General features: G+C 36.3%; 1 protein-coding gene across 7 annotated transcripts in view; it reads right to left on the bottom strand.

Moving 5' to 3' along the window:
• CACUL1 (CDK2 associated cullin domain 1) overlaps positions 1 to 20,425 on the bottom strand; it is a 78,501-nt gene that overhangs the window by 23,405 nt on the left and 34,671 nt on the right. For all 7 annotated transcript variants that reach the window (XR_016388180.1, XR_016388179.1, XM_022568639.3 and 4 more), the window contains exons 4-6: positions 10,046 to 10,141; positions 5,173 to 5,275; positions 3,087 to 3,176 (exon numbers count right to left, since the gene is read on the bottom strand). Coding sequence is in view for 5 of the 7 variants with exons in the window: in XM_022568639.3 (XP_022424347.1) it covers positions 3,087 to 3,176; positions 5,173 to 5,275; positions 10,046 to 10,141 (289 nt within the window). In the remaining 2 variants the exon portion in view is untranslated. The remainder of the gene's footprint in view (positions 1 to 3,086; positions 3,177 to 5,172; positions 5,276 to 10,045; positions 10,142 to 20,425) is intronic.

The raw sequence follows: 20,425 nt of genomic DNA on the forward strand, positions 1-20,425 counted from the left end.
ACAGCAAATTAAACATATGTAACAGTGAAAGAAAACAGAATTAAATGGTTATCAAATTATTAAGGAAAAGATAAAAGATCAACAGAATAACCTACAGAAAAATAAACATTTATTCATCAAAATAAAAAGACAAAGAGAAGTCTAAGGAAAATATGTGCATCAGACATGACAAAGATAAATTCGTATCTTTATTATAAAGTGTTTTAACAGATCAGATACTCTTCCCCTACTCAGTGAGCACTAAATATAAATACTGCCCATCTCTATACCCTTTTGGATTCTTTTAATCGAGCCCTTTCAAATTTTATCTTTTGGAAAACATCTTGGCTGTATATATATATATATATATATATATATATATATATATATCAAAACCCATAAAATGTCAATGCTCTATTTAATCCAGCATGCTCATTTTAAAAACTGTAATCTAAGTAAATAATTCTAAATCTGAAAAAAACACATTTAATGCTATGCAATGCTGGGTCACTGGCAAGTTAAAAAAAAAATGCCCAAAAGAACAGCTAAATTAGAGATGGGGGAAAAAAAAAAAAAACCAACACCACAAACACCACCAAGGCCAATCCACTCACCCTTTCTACAAATTCATGTCAAAATGTTCTCAATAGTGTCCCTCCTTCAAGCTCAGTTCAAATATGGCTTTAGAAAGAGTCTCAACTCAGTGCCCTGGGGAACCACTAACCCATCAGTCAGAGTTGGCAAGGAGTCAAACCAGTCTGACATTTTATGGAACACCAGGCAATCATTAAGATAAAGATAAAGAAACAATGAAAAGTGCATGTATTAAATGAAGAAGTGCAGCATGGGATGATGGGAACTATTCCTAGACTGAGCTTCTAAAGACTAGGTAGAAACACATCTAAATAATAGATGTTATCAGAATCTCCAAGGATTAGGGCCCAGGAATCTACAGTTTAACAAACTTTTTTGGGTGATTCAGATGCATTCATTATATAAAAATCAGCACTTAAGAACTACTGCAATGAAAGAAGCTTTTACATTTAAAATTCAACTTTTAAAATAGTTTAACCATAATCTGTCAGGTGAATAAATCTGCTTTAACAAACTAGGAACACAATGGGCCCGGGCAAGACAAGTAAACGTCAAAATATGTTTAATAGTATCTCAGAAAACAGCTAGGACAGCAAAAGGTTAGTCTGTGATAAAATTCACCTTTTCATAAGGACAGTTCTCAAATACAGAATTCTCCTCACAAGTAGTATGAAACCTATTACAAGAGCTCAAACCTGGATAAAAATAGCATTTAGATAAAGAAGCATCTATAAGTTTTTTTACCCTTAATGACTAGTTTTATTCTGCAATTTTGTTACTTATGATAAAAGCCAGAGCTTGGGAAGCTGCCCACTTGGGAAGGAGAATTTAGAAATCTGTCATACTGTATTTGGATGTCTTCCAAAAGAAAAAGAAAAAAATCATTCATAACCCAGCACTAAAAGAAAAACTCATGAGCTATTTTCATCACATTTAGTAAAATGAAATTCAAAATTCTAAGAAACTGGAAAAAGAAATATATCAGTTTATTGGACACATGCAACATTTTTGCTACTTTACATAAATAATTACTTTATAGGAATAATTTGTCTAAAAATTATGAAGAATAGAGCAAGAACTGATCCAAATTTAAGTAACATTACATTTGACTACTCTAGAAGTCACTAACTGCTGAAAGTAGCCTGAGAAAGACGGTACTTCTGGGTATCACAGTCTACCCCTAGTATCAGTTTTAAACTGGTTTCCATCTTAGCAAGCTAAATTCTGATATATCTTTTAAATTAAGTAAACTATTCAGACATCAATTAATTAAAATAAAATAACCACTGGACCCAACTGAATAGTAGTAACAACAGTTAATATTAGCATGCTCATTACATTATCAGGTACTATGTTAAGCTCTTTAGATCATGTTTTATTGCATTCAATCCTCAAATGACAAAAGAATTTCATAAAAAGATAACTGCTGTCAAAAAAGCAAACCTTAAGTTTCTACACTGAAAAATGATTTTCTACGCTGAACTTCTGCAATCTCTCTCCTATGGACATTTTTTAATTGGCTAGACAACTATGCTAAGTTTGAGGCTCTGGGTTAAAAACAGAAAGATACATACAAAAGCATCTCGAGAGTCCTTTAAATTCACAATGGGTTTTTTTTTTTTTTTTAATTTATTTATTTTTGGCTGCATTGGGTCTTCACTGCTGTGTGCGGGCTTTTCTCTAGTTGCGTCGAGCAGGGGCTACTCTTCATTGCAGTGAGTGGGCTTCTCATTGCGGTGGCCTCTCTTGTTGCGGAGCACAGGCTCTAGGTGCGTGGGCTTCAGTAATTGTGGCATGAGGGCTCAGTAGTTGTGGCTCGCAGGCTCTAGAACGCAGGCTCAGTAGTTGTGGCACAGGGGCCCAGTTGCTCTGCGGCATGTGGAATCTTCCCGGACCAGGGCTCAAACCCGTGTCCCCTGCACTGGCAGGTGGATTCCCAACCATTGCACCACAAGGGAAGTCCCACAGTGCTTTTATTACAAGACAGATACATTAAGATAATTTACAAACCATGCCTTTGAATACAGTGATCTTTGATTTTTGGTTCTGCTATTCTGACTATCTTTCTCCTCAAACTGTCCTTATGAAATGACTGTAACTTTACCAACACTTCTAGATTCCTTGTAAGTTATATAATAGGCCTAACAAGATGGAGTTGTGAATGTGTATGCCCGTGCGTATTTGCAATGTAGGGAAGAAGTGAAGAAGAACCTCACAACAAAAAAAGAGATTAATGCCAGACATAAGATTCGACTTTATCTAAAGTGTCTCCTACAAACTATTTTTGTATTCCCCAAACTAGCTGGTTTTCACTAGCATAGAAAGATTTCCAAGTGAGGTCCTGAGTTTACATTTCACAATGATGAGTATATACTCAATTTTTTTGCTATAACAAATCCAAATACCATTAGACCTCAGAAAACACAAAGAAACACTATCCTCTCGCAGATAGGGCTGGAAGTGCCATAAACAAACAAACAAGTCCAACCCCTAAAGAAATGATGAATGTTTACCTGGTCTGAGAGTGTACAGGCCTTTCACAATATTTGCCATAGTTGAAGGTGTGACCTGAAATGGTGTTGACTGGGCTTCTAAAAGTAAAGCTGAAATAGAGAGTAAATGGGTTATAAAAATGATACAACACTTTACTGATTGTCAAGGTTTCACTTTCTATCACTATTTCTCCCAAAGACTGAAGGGTAAACAAGGGCAAGAAAAGAACAGCCCAAGAGGGCAAACCAAGTAGTTGTACACTAAAGTTTTTTTTTTTAATCCAGTGCAGTAGAGCTCAATCTAACAAGTAGATATGTGCGTATCTGTTGAAACACGAACGGAAATGATTCAATTGATGGAGGTTCTGAAAATAAGTAAAGCTTTCTAAAAGCAACAGTATTCATGGTACTTAGTGAGTGAGCTATAAATACTTCCCATTAACTTCACGATTCAAAAGATTTACATTTGGGGAATGAAATATTCTCTAACTCCCTCCATCATTTCCCTTTCCCCCAAATCACCCATATATGAGGCTCTTGGAATTTTTCTGAAAGACATGTTATTAGTAATTCTAGTAACTGAGATCAGAGTCAGAAACTCACTTTCCCAAATGCTACAACTGCAGGTACTTTTTCTTACTAAAGGTAAAGGCAAGAGATCACACTGTCTAACCATGTGATCCTGACTAAACATGACAACAGAGTCAGTTTTCTTTTAGGTTATCTATGGTCACACAAAAATATTATTAAAATATGTTAAATGGATACAAATACTTCCTCTAGACAAAACATATATAAACGAACTCCATCATTTAATGAATATGACAGATACTACTGACTCAAAACGGCTCATTTTTAATTCATCTCTCAAAGACCTGTAATTTACTAACCAAATACCCATGAAACTTGGCATAATTTTCATCTAAGCCAGCTTGTAAAATTATATAAGTTGTTTTCTTCTATCCCCACCTTTTAAAAAATGGAAACACCATCTCACTTGGCCAACAATGATTTCTGTAGTTTCAAACATGCAACGTGAATTACATTTGCAATGCTAGGCATTGCAGAAAAATCATATTTTAAAATGTCATGTTTAAGAATTGAAATTCTAAATTTTAGGTTCTTAGAGGCTATTCTACTCAAGGTTCTCTCTAATTTCAACATGTACCCCAAACCCAGGGTCTAGCTCTATTAATCCATCTTCCTCCCACTTTTTGACCGATCGTTTGGTTTTCAGTAAGTGTTGTTTCCACTAACTCTTTATGTTCAATCACACATTCATTATGTGGTCAAATATATACATTTGCAAACAACTTCTACATAACTATAACCACCTATGTCAAATTTGATAGCTGTAAGGAAATGATAAATTCACAGGTTAAGTTATACGTAAAATGTACATAAATTAATTTGGGATGAATTAACTGAAAATAATCACATTCAGCAACAAAAGGTAAGGTTAAGAAGGTATAACATTTCACTAAAATCCTCTCCACTTAAAATTCATTGTAGGAAAAGTCTTTAAAAGTAAAATTTTCCAGTTGAACTCCCCTTTTAAGGAAAAGAAAATGGGAATTTGAGGGAGAAGTAGCTTGAGAGAGGGAAGAAAATACTTATTGAGCATTTAACAGGTGCTAGGTACTTTACATATGTTTAATTCTCATACACTTTATTTAACTTAGGATTTACTTTCTCACAAGCTTAATTGTTATCTACCTTTTTTTTTTAGTACAAATAAGTAAACTGAGAGGATACTGTACTACCATTTCAAAGATATTAACATTACACTCCTTCTAGAATTACCAGTAACAAAGTTACGGGTGAACTCCTTAATATTTCCCCCAATGTCAGAGAAAAAAAAAGGCAGCAAGTATCATGCCAGATATGAAGGCACTGTCCAATGACCTGCCTGCTCCCAGCTCACTGGGTGATCTTCATGTCACATTTTCAATTCCTCAGTGTCTCTCTGTATAGAATTGGGCTTTATGATCACTACAAGATTCAGAAGACATCAACACTGGGGTTTAGATGCCAATGCTCTTGGATTCAAAAAAAACCCCCAAAACACTGCTACTGTTATGTCATCCCCGTAAGATTAATTACTTACGCATTAGGCTGTAAATGTGCTTTTCTGCAACATGTTCCGTAAACAGCTTTATAAGGTCATCTTTTAAGTCTCTGTTAAGCTTGGTTTCGATGTAAAACTTATTCTGAAAAAGAAAATAAGTTATTTTTCAGTGCATCAATTAGAGAGAAATGATTAGTCTAATGAACTGAAGCACTAAAAAATAAATTCTTTTAGGAAACAATTCATAAAGGCATCAATTAAAACATAAAAACCCAACATCAGAAAACAAAAGCCCTGCCACTATTAGTTATAGTCTTCCTAGCATGGGGTTAAAAGCACATAAAGATAAAATGCTATAAATCATACAAAAGAACATGGGAAGATACTCAACATTAACTAGACAGGGATTCAATGGACCATATTGTATGACAGGCACTTAATATGCCCTTTTAAATGACTACATCATCAGCTAAAGGCAACACCAGGAAACACTAGTGAAAGGTACCCTACTTATCAATGATCCAGGCTGAAAGCATGCAGTGGGCATGCACTGGTTGACTCCCCTACATTTCACTTTAATGATTAGTCTAAGTCATTCAGCTTATGGCATTCCTTAGGGATGGATGGTCTTTGGTTCAAAGGTAGACAAGTGATCCAAGGTAACCCAATCAGACTAAGGGAAACCTAGGCTTGAGTAAAAATCATCTTACAACCATGAGGAGAACAAGATGAAACAGATGTGTAAAGCAAAGAGACAAAAAACAACCTGAGACTTTGGTAACATTGTTGAACCATGGATTCAACCAACCCAGAAACTGCTGTATTTCTGGAGTTTTATTACAAGAGATAATACCTTTCTCATTTACAAATCACTTTGAATCAGGTTTTCTGTTTCTTGCAGCCAAAAGCATCCTAATTAGAATGACTGGCAAGTAAAAAAGATTGAATTCGTTCATGTTTAAATGTTAACTCAATGCACAGGAGTGGAAAATACAAAGAGGAATGAATGTCAATAAGTTGGCTCACTGATTCTCTCAATTCTTAACATGTTTTTTTCTCTCTAAAAAAATCATAAGGGACTTCCCTGGTGGTGCAGTGGTTAAGAATCTGCCTGCCAATGCAGGGGACACAGGTTCATCTCGTGGTCTGGGAAGATCCCACATGCCGTAGAGCAACTAAGCCCGTGAATCACAACTACTGAGCCCGCACCCTAGAGCCTATGTGCTGCAACTACTGAGCCCACGCGCCTACAGCACGTGCTCCACAACAAGAGAAGCCACTGCAGTGAGAAGCCCAGGCACCACAATGAAGAGTAGCCCCCTCTCACCACAACTAGAGAAAGCCCACGTGCAGCAATGAAGACCCAATGCAGCCAAATATATATATATATATATATATATATAAAACATGCACACAATTACAAAATAAAACCACGCAAAAGGGTATGCAATAAAAAGGAGTCTCTCAAGCAGACCTTCTGTCGCATTCCCAAAGGCCCCATTATGCACTGCGAAAACTTTTGTATATTCTTTCTAAAATGTTCTTACATTTTTTTGGATATGCTTTTTTTTCCTCTAAAATGAAGAAGAAAACACTTGCTAATGAAATATAACACACACTGCTTTACATCTTGCTTTTTCACCTAACATTGTATGTTGAAAAGATTCTCTCCAAAATAACATACAGGCATGTCATTATTTTTTTTTTGCAGCATGAGTGGATTTAATTAATTAATTAACTTATTTAATGGTGTGTTAGTTTCTGCTTTATAACAAAGTGAATCAGTTATACATATACATATGTTCCCATATCTCTTCCCTCTTGCGTCTCCCTCCCTCCCACCCTCCCTATCCCACCCCTCTAGGTGGTCACAAAGCACCGAGCTGATCTCCCTGTGCTATGCAGCTGCTTCCCACTAGCTATCTATTTTACATTTGGTAGTGCATATATGTCCATGCCACTCTCTCGCTTTGTCACAGCTCACCCTTGCCCCTCCCCATATCCTCGAGTCCATTCCCCAGTAGGTCTGTGTCTTTATTCCTGTCTTACCCCTAGGTTCTTCATGACATTTTTTTTTCTCTCTTAAATTCCATATATATGTGTTAGCATACGGTATTTGTCTTTCTCTTTCTTACTTACTTCACTCTGTATGACAGACTCTAAGTCTATCCACCTCATTACAAATAGCTCAATTTCGTTTCTTTTTATGGCTGAGTAATATTCCATTGTATATATGTGCCACATCTTCTTTATCCATTCATCCGATGATGGACACTTAGGTTGTTTCCATCTCCGGGCTATTGTAAACAGAGCTGCAATGAACATTTTGGTACATGACTCTTTTTGAATTATGGTTTTCTCAGGGTATATGCCCAGTAGTGGGATTGCTGGGTCATATGGTAGTTCCATTTGTAGTTTTTTAAGGAACCTCCATACTGTTCTCCATAGTGGCTGTACCATTCCCACCAGCAGTGCAAGAGTGTTCCCTTTTCTCCACACCCTCTCCAGCATTTATTGTTTCTAGATTTTTTGAGGATGGCCATTCTGACTGGTGTGAGATGATATCTCACTGTCGTTTTGATTTGCATTTCTCTAATGATTAATGATGTTGAGCATTCTTTCATGTGTTTGTTGGCAGTCTGTATATCTTCTTTGGAGAAATGTCTATTTAGGTCTTCTGCCCATTTTTGGATTGGGTTGTTTGTTTTTTTGTTATTGAGCTGCATGAGCTGCTTATAAATTTTGGAGATTAATCCTTTGTCAGTTGCTTCATTTGCAAATATTTTCTCCCATTCTGAGGGCTGTCTTTTGGTCTTGTTTGTGGTTTCCTTTGCTGTGCAAAAGCTCTGAAGCTTCATTAGGTCCCATTTGTTTATTTTTGTTTTTATTTCCATTTCTCTAGGAGGTGGGTCAAAAAGGATCTTGATGTGATTTATGTCACAGAGTGTTCTGCCTATGTTTTCCTCTAAGAGTTTGATAGTTTCTGGCCTCACATTTAATTCTTTAATCCATTTTGAGCCTATTTTTGTGTATGGTGTTAGGGAGTGATCTAATCTCATACTTTTACATGTACCTGTCCAGTTTTCCCAGCAGCACTTATTGAAGAGGCTGTCCTTTCTCCACTGTACATTCCTGCCTCCTTTATCAAAGATAAGGTGACCATATGTGCGTGGGTTTATCTCTGGGCTTTCTATCCTGTTCCATTGATCTATCTTTCTCTTTCTGTGCCAGTACCATACTGTCTTGATTACTGTAGCTTTGTAGTATAGTCTGAAGTCAGGGAGCCTGATTCCTCCAGCTCCGTTTTTCATTCTCAAGATTGCTTTGGCTATTCGGGGTCTTTTGTGTTTCCATACAAATTGTGAATTTTTTTGTTCTAGTTCTGTGAAATATGCCAGTGGTAGTTTGATAGGGATTGCACTGAATGTGTAGATTGCTTTGGGTAGTAGAGTCATTTTCACAATGTTGATTCTTCCTACCCAAGAATCTCTCCATCTATTTGTATCATCTTTAATTTCTTTCATCAGTGTCTTATAATTTTCTGCATACAGGTCTTTTGTCTCCTTAGGTAGGTTTATTCCTAGATATTTTATTGTTTTTGTTGCAATGGTAAATGGGAGTGTTTTCTTGATTTCACTTTCAGATTTTTCATCATTAGTGTATAGGAATGCCAGAGATTTCTGTGCATTAATTTTGTATCCTGCTACTTTACCAGATTCATTGATTAGTTCTAGTAGTTTTCTGGTAGCATCTTTAGGATTCTCTATGTATAGTATCATGTCATCTGCAAACAGTGACAGCTTTACTTCTTCTTTTCCGATTTGGATTCCTTTTATTTCCTTTTCTTCTCTGATTGCTGTGGCTAAAACTTCCAAAACTATGTTGAATAAGAGTGGTGAGAGTGGGCAACCTTGTCTTGTTCCTGATCTTAGTGGAAATGCTTTCAGTTTTTCACCATTGAGGACGATGCTGGCTGTGGGTTTGTCATATATGGCCTTTATTATGTTGAGGAAAGTTCCCTCTATGCCTACTTTCTGCAGGGTTTTTGACATGTCATTATTTTTAACTGCGTATTTTTCTACGGTAAATATCCTCCATAAATTATTTAAATAGTAGTCTCCCACTGATAACACAGATTCCTCCCAATGTTCTGTTTTTTTCAGTAAAACATATCTTATGGAGAATAAATCATTTTGAAGATTGGTATTACACACAGTTTATCTCTAGGCTACAACCCATTCTCTAGGTTTAGGTTGTAGGATCAACCTAAACAACCCATTCCCTAATCTAATCAACAAAGAGAAAGTGGGACAATGGTTTCTAAGGGCTCTTCCCATTCAACAGGAACACTAACATTAAGATCCTATAGCTTTATATATTTAAAAGGTGGGGGTGGGGGGGTGGGGGACAGGGCAGGGACACTTCAACAAAGTCAACAGACTACAAGACGTACTCATGGCATAATTTTCCAAGTGAAAGAGATTAACAGAATGAAAGCAAACTTTACTGTTCTACTTTTTATGGAGTTACTTCCTTGGCATTTATTATACATCATGTTTTTAGATACATGTCTTAACTCTCTATTTTCTGAAGGTAAGAAATCTTTCTGATATATCTGTATTTTCCAAGCACAGTATCTTCCATATGGCAGAAACAAAATGTTAATTGGGTGACTGCTGATTATTAATGCCTAACTGTCTGTTTCAGCAATGGTATTTATGAAATTTTGGAACAGTGAAAGGCTAAATAAGTCTTCTATGCCAACACTATGAACATTGCTGAAATAGATTAATTTCCATTTCTAACATAATACATAGTAAAAGAAAAACAGAATATGCTTAACTTTCTGCATCTGTCTGCACTTAGACCAATAAACAGAGGTATTTGGAAAGGGGAAACAGCTCTAACTTACCATATATATGAAAAGAGGCACAATGCTCTGCAATGCTCCCATATACTGTCCAAGAGCTATATTAAATCTTTCAATATAGAGATCTGGAGGGCTGGCCTGTGAAAAAGAACATAAATGTGATCATTCCAGGAAACCAGGTATAAAGATCTTCTGGCACAATCTAAAATGCAAACAGACTTAGAACTCAATCAAAGTTCACACTGAAATTCACAATAAAGAAAAAGAGAAGGCTGATATCCTGAAGTTTAGTTAAGATTTCTATCTCTATTCCAATATCTGCTATGCAAAACTGAGGTCTGATTTAGCTGCCTTTAAAATGTGTGTAACCTTCCCATGTCAGTTAAAAGGCTTTGCTCTGTTAACAAGTAAAAAGGTGAATTTACACTTAAGATAAATGATATGATTTTTTAAATCACCACTAAACTATAGACATTTACTATGGGAATCAAACTATATTTGGGCTTGCAACAGGGGGGGAGATTCAAGGAAGTGATATAGGCTTAATATACTATGAGAATGGCTGTTGACATGTTAGAATTACCTTAGGCACAGTAATATTCTAAGTTGATACTAACTTGGTTGTACCACTCCTGTAGCTAGCCAATTATAAACCTATTGGCTAGAAAGCAGGACTCAAATGGTCCATATACATCTGCAGCTCTGGAGAGCAGTTAAAATAAATATAATACATGGCTGGCATTTAACTCACTGTTACCAAATACCACGTCATAAAGCCATCAAAAGAGAACACTTCCAATTTAACTGCACGTTGTGGAATGAATGTGAGTGTGTGTGTCCCCACACACAAATCCCTATGTTAAAACCCTAACCAGTGCAGCTCTATTTAGAGTAAGGAAGTAATTAAGGCTAAACGAGGTCATAAGAGTAGAGCCCTTATCCTACAGGATTAGTGTCCTTATGAGAAAAGACACCAAGGGGCTCATTCTTTTCCCCTTCCTCTCCCTCCCCTCCCCCAAAGCACACTCAGAGGAAAGGCCATGTGAGCACACTGCAAGAGGATGGCTGTCTACAAGCCAGGAAGAGAGCTCTCATCAGGAACCAAATCAGCTGACACCTTAATCTTGGACTTCCCAGCCTCCAGAATGGTGAGAAATAAATTTCCGTTGTTTAAACCACTCAGTCTGTAGTATTTTGTTATGGCAGCCCAAGCAGACTAAGATACTGTGTTTTACAAAAATGTATCCATGTACTATTTCATTTTATTCCCTAAAGCTAAATTAATTAAGTACCATTTTAATGTTGAAGAAACACACAAATGGGCAAGGATTTGCCTAAAATTAGAATGACAGATCCAGGTCTTCCAGCTATGAATTCATTCCTGGGCCAGGGAGTTGGGGGAATGGGCATGGCACAAAACATCACACAAACAAAACTGATTCTACACAAGGGCTATCTCATGACAGTCTCATCATCTGACAACCACATCATATACACAAAGTCTGGCTTTCAAACAAGTATATAAAGAAACACCACGTTGAAAGACTCCTCAATATTAAATTTAAACATTGAAATTATAAAACCATTTCAGCTAAGCTGTTTTAGAAATGTCCAAATAGTCCAGTAATATTTTAAAATAAAATTTAATTCATTTTTTTCAGTTCTACTTAGAAGCTTAGATATGTGCAGTGAGCTGTCCTTACTTTTAATTCATCTTTCATTACTGAGTTCTTACATACAGGTTTGGTGCACACTTGGTGCTTTTTTTTTTTAAACATTTATTTTTCTTAGTCCTCCTACTGCAATAAATTGAACGTTATTTCCATTTAACATCTGAGGCAACTGGGGCTCAGAAATATTTGGTCAACTGATCACAGTCCTACAGCTAATAAGCCCAAGAATTAAGACTCTAACCTTGTTCAAACTCAGTCCTTCCAACTATTTATAATCAATTTTTAGCACCCTGAAACTTTTAGATGAAAGTTCAGACTTCCAGTTTAGGCCACTATCTACCTCTCTGCTTTCACATCCTGCTCATTCTCCCGTGTAGCCCAGCACAGTCATCACATGGAACTACTAACAGTTCCCAAACAATGTCCGTATGCTGCTTAGGCCTCCTTCACTGTATCTTCTACCTGACACCTTTTATCACCACCCTCAACCAGACTCACCCTGGCTAACTTCTCCTACTCATCCTTCAAGATCTGTTTCACTTCCTCGAAACTGAGATATACGGCCCTTCAACAGGGCACCACCACACTTATTCACTTCTCCACTGGGTAGTCTCTGTCACTAAACTTTCAGCCCCTAGAGGGCAAGATCTGTGTCTTATCTTTATATCTCTAGTGCAGACCACAGAACCTGAGCATAGCAGGTATAGATAAGTGCTTTTTTTTTGTACTTAGGACAGTCTTGCTTAAATCTAAAGGTGTTTAAATCTAAATCTAATCTAGCCTTGCTTAAATCTAAATTGCTATTTTATCATTTAACAAGGTTATATGACAATTCATTTAGCCCTCTGAATTTCAATTTCCATACATATAAAAAATAAGAAAAACACTAATTGTGCTATTTCCAAGATGTGCTGAGAATCAAAGAAAATAACATGTGCTTAGAAAAATGTCAACTATTACACATGCAAGTAGCAAGAGTAAACTCCTTTATGAATTAACTACCTATTTAATACTTCAGAAAAACCTATTAACATTATTAAAGGCATTCTTTGTTAACTAAAAAAATTGGGGAAAATAGTTCCACATTATGGGCAAACTTTTCACTATAACGAACAGAATCACATGTAATATCTTTCTCTAAACTGCTTCGAAGAACTCTGGAAATGATATTTCAATATTCAAAGAAATAAATTTTAGAAGTATGATATGAAAAAAGAAAATCTGAAGAGTTTTTGCATTAAAATAATTTTCCTTTTTCGTAAAAGGATACTTTATCTAAAAGTTAAAAGTATGAACATTGATCAAAAGCCACACTTCATAGCAGACAGAATAAATAAAATTGCATTCCTTAGTTATTCTTTTCAAGACTTCCCAAAGCCACAAAGGTTACGAGTATTAAAAAGTACTTTTTGTACTGAATCAAATGTCAGAATGTTTACTTAGCTTTTTTACTTCCACATTACATGCAGCACTTATTCAAAACCTCTTAAATGACAGACTACAAATTATAATAGTCTTCTAAAATAAATCCATGCTCTTTACTAGAAACCTAGAAATACCTGTTAGTAACAAAACTAATTGAATTGTTCCTCCTTAAAACTTAAGTTCAGTATACTTTGGGTCCCATTGTGGAAATTGCTACCTATTTGATTTACATAATTTCACCATGAATGTATTTGGATTGGACATTAAATGAAATTTTTTACCCCTAAAATAAGCAAGCTTCATTTTCTTCTCAAATAAAATAAGAAAAAGCAATTGGCCAGAAAAATAACCATTACTCCAAACATGCTCCAACTTCTCATAACAGACTTAGATTCCCTGAAATTTGTAATATAGCTGGTAGGAATGTTTTAATTTCTTCTTCTTTTTTAAATCAGTAATTCATCCATCTGGTTTAAAATTCAAATTAGTTCAAAAGGGTTTAGAGTAAAGAATTTACCTTTCATTCCTTCCGCATTGAACAAACCAACATTTAATTTCCTTTATAACCTTCCAGAAGAATTTTACATATATACAAAAAAATAAGAATCCCATTCATATCCTTTTTCACACAAATGCTAACTTACAGTCATACTGATCTGCACTTTTCCTAACAATGTAGCTTGGAGACTGTTTTATTCTAGTGTTTCTCAAACATTTTGATATCAGGAACCCTTTATACTCTTAAAAATAACTGGAAATTCCAAAAAGCTTTTATTTATAATGTAGGTTGTATCTATTAGTATTTACCATATTAGAAACTAAAACTGGGTTTTAAAACTATGTATTAATATATTCTAAAATGACAATAAGCTCATCACATTTTAACAATTTTAATGTTAAAATACAGTTAAATATTTTATATTATAAACTAAGTTATATGTAAATATATTTTCCCCCAAAAAAATTAGTAAGAAGAGTGGTATTGTTTTTACAGTTTTGTAAGTCTCTTGAGAGTGGCTTAATAGAAGACAGCTGGATTCTCATATCTGCTTCTGTACTGAATCAGTTGTGATGTGATGTTTTGGCTAAAGTAAATGAAGAAAATCTACCTTCACACAGATATGTAGTCAGAAAAGGAAGGCACATTTTAATAGCCTTTTCAAATAATTGTAGATATTTTTCTCTGAAACTTGACAAGTGGTAGTTTCTTAAAGGTTAGTTGCGATATGAAATCTGAAACTATCAATGAATTCTTGATACTCTATTACATTAAAACCCATTGTTCTATCTTCTACTTTGAATGGGTCTTTTACAGATACATTTTATAGCATTACAAACCTGTCATTTGAAAAATACTGACTCACTGAGTTATGTAGATCTAAACGTTGACACATTTCACTATACAACATCAAAAAAAGTTATCATCATCTATCTCATCAGAAAAGTCTTTTTAAGTACTGGGATGTTATCAAGATCATCGTTGTAGATACAGGTTTTCCAAAATTCTAATTTTCACTTCAAAGCTCAAATATCTAAATTTTCTCATTGGCAACAAATACCGTCAGTTGTTTTCCTCGAAGTGACACACTTCTTTCATTTTTCAGAAAATGTCTATTAAACACCAGTCTAAATAACCATAGTTTGTCAGTCATTCTTTCAAATAAAAGGAGTGTTTTATAGGGGGAAACACTAGCTTAATAGCTAGTTTAGCGCAAAACTCATATAACCACAGAAGTGCTATTTTTCAAAACAATCACTGTTACTTTAGTATACAGCTTCCCATTTCTTCACAAAGAATATTTTTCTAAGTATACGCAAAGTCACAATTCAATAAAATTAATATTTTTCACTGCTTCATCTAGGACATTCTTAAGTGAAATGCTTTTGTTTTCTGCCGTGAGTTTGTAGAAGTGAAGATGCTAAGGCACCAAGCGGTTTTACCCACCATTGCTTTTGCACCATCAGACCAAATAGCCACAGAGTGAAAAGGGAAAATAAGATCTTAGTAGTGTTAGAAAAACAGTTTTGATTTCACAGACCCCCTGAAAAGATTTCAGGGGCCCTTAGAGGTCCTCAAACCACTTCTGAAAGAAATCTCTTCGTTTAAGTACAATGTTTGAATGTACTGTTTATTTAACCAGTCCCCGATTTGATAGCTTGTTGCTAATCTTTTATTACCACAAGATGTTGCAATGAATTACTTCATACAGATGCTATTTTGTAGAGAGTAATTTTAAAGAAAAATTAAGTTTAAAAGAAGTAGAATTAGATGATAATCATGTATCATCATATAAAAACAAAATAATTTTGGTACTTAAGAGTTTTATAGAACCAATCTGCTAAATATCCCTTAAAAATATATATACATACACACACACACACACATATATATATATATATATATTTGCTTACTAAGTATATTCCTTAGTTATCTTTAATTTTGAAAGCTAGATAAGGAAGCTTGGTCAGTTACTCTAATTAGACATATATTAATTTTTAGAACAGCATGACTTGTTTAAATAATTTTACTAGCCAACAGACAAATATACTATGGTCTAGGTCAGTACTGCCCAACAGAACTTCCTGTGATGATGGAAACGTCCTATACCTGCACTGTCCAATATGGCAGCCGCTAGTCATGTGTGACTACTGAGCACTTGAAATGTATTTAATAAAACAAACTAAGAAAGTGAACTTTTATGTCATTTTAATTTTAAAGTTACATGTGACTAAATGGTAACCAAAGTGGACACTGCAGATGTAAAATAGAAATAAGTTCCACAGTTTCATAATTATATCCCTCCTCTTCTATCTACGCCCTATCCCCATCCCACCAAAATGAAACATGAAAAAAATTCAAGAATATTTGCTTTTATGTTCACAAAAACGTTGTAGTTGTCTTTAAATAAAGAAATGACTTTCATATGTTATAATGAAATAAGGAGGAAGAAAAGATGGGAAGGAGGGATCTAATAAACATAACAAGGCCACTAACATATATCTTTGTGGAAGTAATACATGTTCACTGAAATTTTTAAAATTAAAAATGCAATTATAGGAAAACAACCACTACCAAGAATGGTAGATAACTACCATCAACATTTTCTTCTGTTCTTCTGTGTGTATGTTTTATAACAAATATGGAATTATTTTGTAATCTGCTATTATCACTCAGCTATATATATCATTGACACCTCACAGACCAAATGTATTTCAACAACGTGATTGTAATGACTGTCTGGCCCCACCATTGTCTACTTCATCAGTCCCTCTTCATTAGGTACTTAAAACCAAGCTCTGCTGTCTGCATTATCCAGGTTTGCATGGTACTTCTACTCCAGATTAGCACTTCAGTGGTGCAAATGTGTTGCGTGTCTTCAGCAACAATACAATCTTACATTTAAACAAAAAATGACACCACTAGTTGCTTGAGAGAGACCAGTTTCGGGAACTATGGTACATTTGCCTAGGCCAGTGAATTTCAAAGAATGCTTCTCTCCAAGTCACCTGAAGGGCTTGTTAATGATGCAGATTCCTTTGCCACAAGTCCAGACTCAGAAACTTTCCAGAAGTGTATATTTTTAAAGAGAACTTCAGGGGATTCTTTAAACAGCTGGCCCAGCAGCTGTTAAGCATTTAGAAGCCTGTACCTTAGACCACTTCAAAGGAAAGAGAGGTGCTCTATGGGAAGGAAGTCTAGAGGATCCAAGAGAGAGCAGAGCAGTAATTACCCACCCTACACAAGGCATTTATTGCATGACAACAGTGACACTGCAGCTGCAAACTATACTGAAATCAATGAAAATATGATACACTAACATTTTAATATTAGTGTTAAAACTATAGGTGAATTGTTCTTTTTAATTTAACAGCTTCTTGATTATTATCAACTTCAGTGATTATGAAGTTATTAAAGTGCAATGGTTAAGTTCTAACTCCACTTAGAATGCAGAAAGCCACCAGAGAACATCAGTCCTGCCCTGATGGTAAGAAAAAGCTAGTTAACCTACATCATCAATTTTCTGAGCTCATCAGAGACCTGAGGTCACTACATTTTACAACTGCCATGTCCAACCAGGTGAACTGAATTCCAAAGCGTTACAAGCTCTTCTAAGGAAAGAAAGGACACGTGAACTGTTTCTCTCTGGTGATGGCAGCCACAAAAGCTGGTACAAGAACAACCGAAGCTGAAATCAACCATTAACGGCCAAGTGTGAACTAGCAGTATAGAATCCCTGGGAGCCTCAACACAAGGGCAGTCCATACCTACTCCCCAGCTCTTCTCCATGGGTTTCCACTGGGCCTTTGAGATGAATAATTGAGGGCAGTGAAAGAGATCAGAGAGCCACCTCCTGTGGCACAGATGTGCTAGGCCTGTCAAGGTTTGAGGGTGGGGCAGGAGTCCCTAGGGAAACCCACGCACACTGCGGGCCCATCGCGGGTAAACAGCTGCTGATTAGCTGCCAATGGAAGACACGAATGAAAACTGCCTATGCGCCGGGCCCTACTCACCTACAAAGCAAAAGCCATTTGTTGAAGGGAAGGGGTAAGAGATCCACCTGAACCCTGGTGACCCTTCTTTTACCTGAGGCAAAAGCTGTCTACTGTGGGGGGATGGACAGGGAATCCTCTAGCCCTCCCGTCACAGGCAAAGGTCACCAATCACCGAGGAGGGGGCAGAAAATCCATTCATGCCCAGGTTTCTGCACTACTACAAAACAGAAGCATCTTGCTGCTGAGGGAAGTGCAGGAAACTTGCTCACTCCTAAAGCCCCCCATGGATGCAAGGCGAAATTTGGTTGCCACAGGGTATAGGGGACAAGAGGTGCAAGGGGTAGGGAGAAAGCAAGAAACCCTCCGGAGCTCTAGACCAGGGGTCAACAAACCAGAGCCTGCAGGCCAAATCTGGCCCACCACCTGTTTTTATAAATAAAGTTTGACTGGAACACAGTCACGTCCATTCATGTATGAATTGTCCACAGCTGCTTGCACGCTGCAACAGCAGAGTTAAAGATGCTGCAATAGAGACCACAAGGCCCGTGAGGATAACTACTATCTGGCCCTTGGCAGCAAAAGTTTACCAACCCCAGTTCTAAACCTTGAACTGAGAAGGAAAAGGCTATCTGCAAATGGGGTGAGGAAGAGGGAGATGAGAACACTGAGAAAGCCCCACTTCCGAGGGTTCAGGTGCATGGGGACTACCTATGACTGAGGCAGGAGTAAGAGAACCAGGGAAAAAACCCAAACCGAAAACCCTGCTCCCCACCCCCGAAGCCTTGCACCAAGTAACAAGCAACAGCCATCCACTCACTGCTGGGAGAGGGCAACAGTGCAAAGAAAGGCCCCCGCCACAAAGCAGGGCCTGCTAAGGGCTGAGGACAGAGCAGGAGCACTGAAAACCCCCTCCTGATTCACACTAGGAACAGAGCAGTCACTGTCCACTGCTAGAGAATCTGAGGCCTTACTGGTTATTGAAATGATAAAACGCAAACCCAAGTCAACTACTAATACAACTGATTCAACTCCTCACACCAACAGCCCAACAGAAGAGTGGCAGGCCCATTACTAAGCATAAATATTATTTATGTCAGTCTCTACTGATGCTTTTATACAATGTCTAGCATTCAATTAGAAACACCAAAAAAGTAAGAAAACACACCCACTGTCAAGAGTTAAACAGTCAACAGGTCCAGACACAGAGATGCCCACAAGTTGGAACTATCATACAGAGACTTTGAAATAACTATGATTAACGTATGTTATGACCCAGTAGAAGAGGTGGGAAACGTGCATAAAAAGATGGGGAATTACATCAGACAAATGAAAAGGTTTTTTTTAAGTCAAACAGAAATGCTAAAAGTTTTCAAATAGTTCCTTCATAATCTTTTAACATTTTAACATTTATTCCTATATTACCAAGTATGACTTCGGCATTATGGATACGATACAAATGGATCTGAATGCTCTCTTAATATTATTTTCTGAATGAAACTGGAAATTACTTTTTTTAAAAAATTTGCCTCTACATGACTAACTTTAGCAAAAATGAATAGTGTGTGATATACTTTTAGTCTAACCAAATTATTCCATGACTTTCCAGAGCAATACCACTCTGCCAACAGACAGATTTATCAAGGCTCCAGAAGCAACACTAATTACACCTAAGGCTGACAGAGATGCTGCATAAAACTGGAATTTCTTTCCAAATAGACAAATACATACATCTGGCATTATATTCTCATCCATTCCCATTCCTGCTGTGTAGATATTGTTTCCATAGTAAAGTATCCAAAAAACGGTAGGTTATGTAGAAGGTAAATGAATCTCGGGAGCTAGTAAGAACTATAATGCACATATCTGATGCTCCTAATATAAGTTGTATGGATGATTTTCTAATTAAAAGCAACAATAAAAAAGTCAAAGTGAGTCTAAAAGACAGTAGAAGACATCTCTCTCTTAGGTCTCTTAACTTTCAAAGTTAACTGCTACTATCATTACTATTACAATTATACGGAAATTTCTTCCCCGCTTATTTCTAAGATAAGACTTTCCTCCTTTTCCAAATACTATTTGGACTTGAACACTAAACAAAATTAAAGCCAAGCCTCTGTGATCCTGGATTCCTTTAGCTTATCCACATAACAATGAGATAAACCTAGGTTCTAATCTCAGCTTTTTAACTGACTAGCTAGGTAACAAAGAACAGTTACAAAAGGTTCAAGATTACTTCATAAGAGAAAATATCCGAAGTCAGATGAAATAGGAGGACTTCTCAATCTCCTATATGCCTCATCTCTTTTACCACTGAGCAAAACTTCCAATTTAAGTACATAACTCTGTCTCAAAACAAAAAGTTTGTTTTAAAAAGAATACAACTCCTAAATATACTCTTTACACTCTGATAATAAACAACTGCAAATAATTATTCATTATTTAAGTGATTTGACTCTCCTGCTCATCATAAATTCCATTTCCTGAGTTAAGGATGCTGTTTTAACTGGAATAAGTAGGTGGTTTTAATAATCTCAGCTGTAAGGCAAGCATATGGTTTTTATTTCTGTCAACTAGTAAGTACTTTTACTGGATCTCTTTGGGGCCTGGCATTATGTTAAGTTCTATAAGGACACATGAAAAGAAAACACAGACCCTGCCTTCAAAGAATGGTAGTAAACTTATTAGAATTGTGGTCTGAATGGAAGCCTGTAGACTGACGGAGGGTTAAGGCGTCTCACTGGCAAATTCTCTACGAACAACTTCGCTGTAACAACTACTTTAGGTTCTAGTTTGGACTTACAAATAGATCTCCAAATAACTGATTCAGAAG

The sequence above is a fragment of the Delphinapterus leucas genome, chromosome 16 (genome assembly GCF_059928025.1).
Source record: "Delphinapterus leucas isolate spDelLeu-1000000601 "Yukka" chromosome 16, BTC_Dleu_Yukka2, whole genome shotgun sequence".
Taxonomy (NCBI): domain Eukaryota; kingdom Metazoa; phylum Chordata; class Mammalia; order Artiodactyla; family Monodontidae; genus Delphinapterus; species Delphinapterus leucas.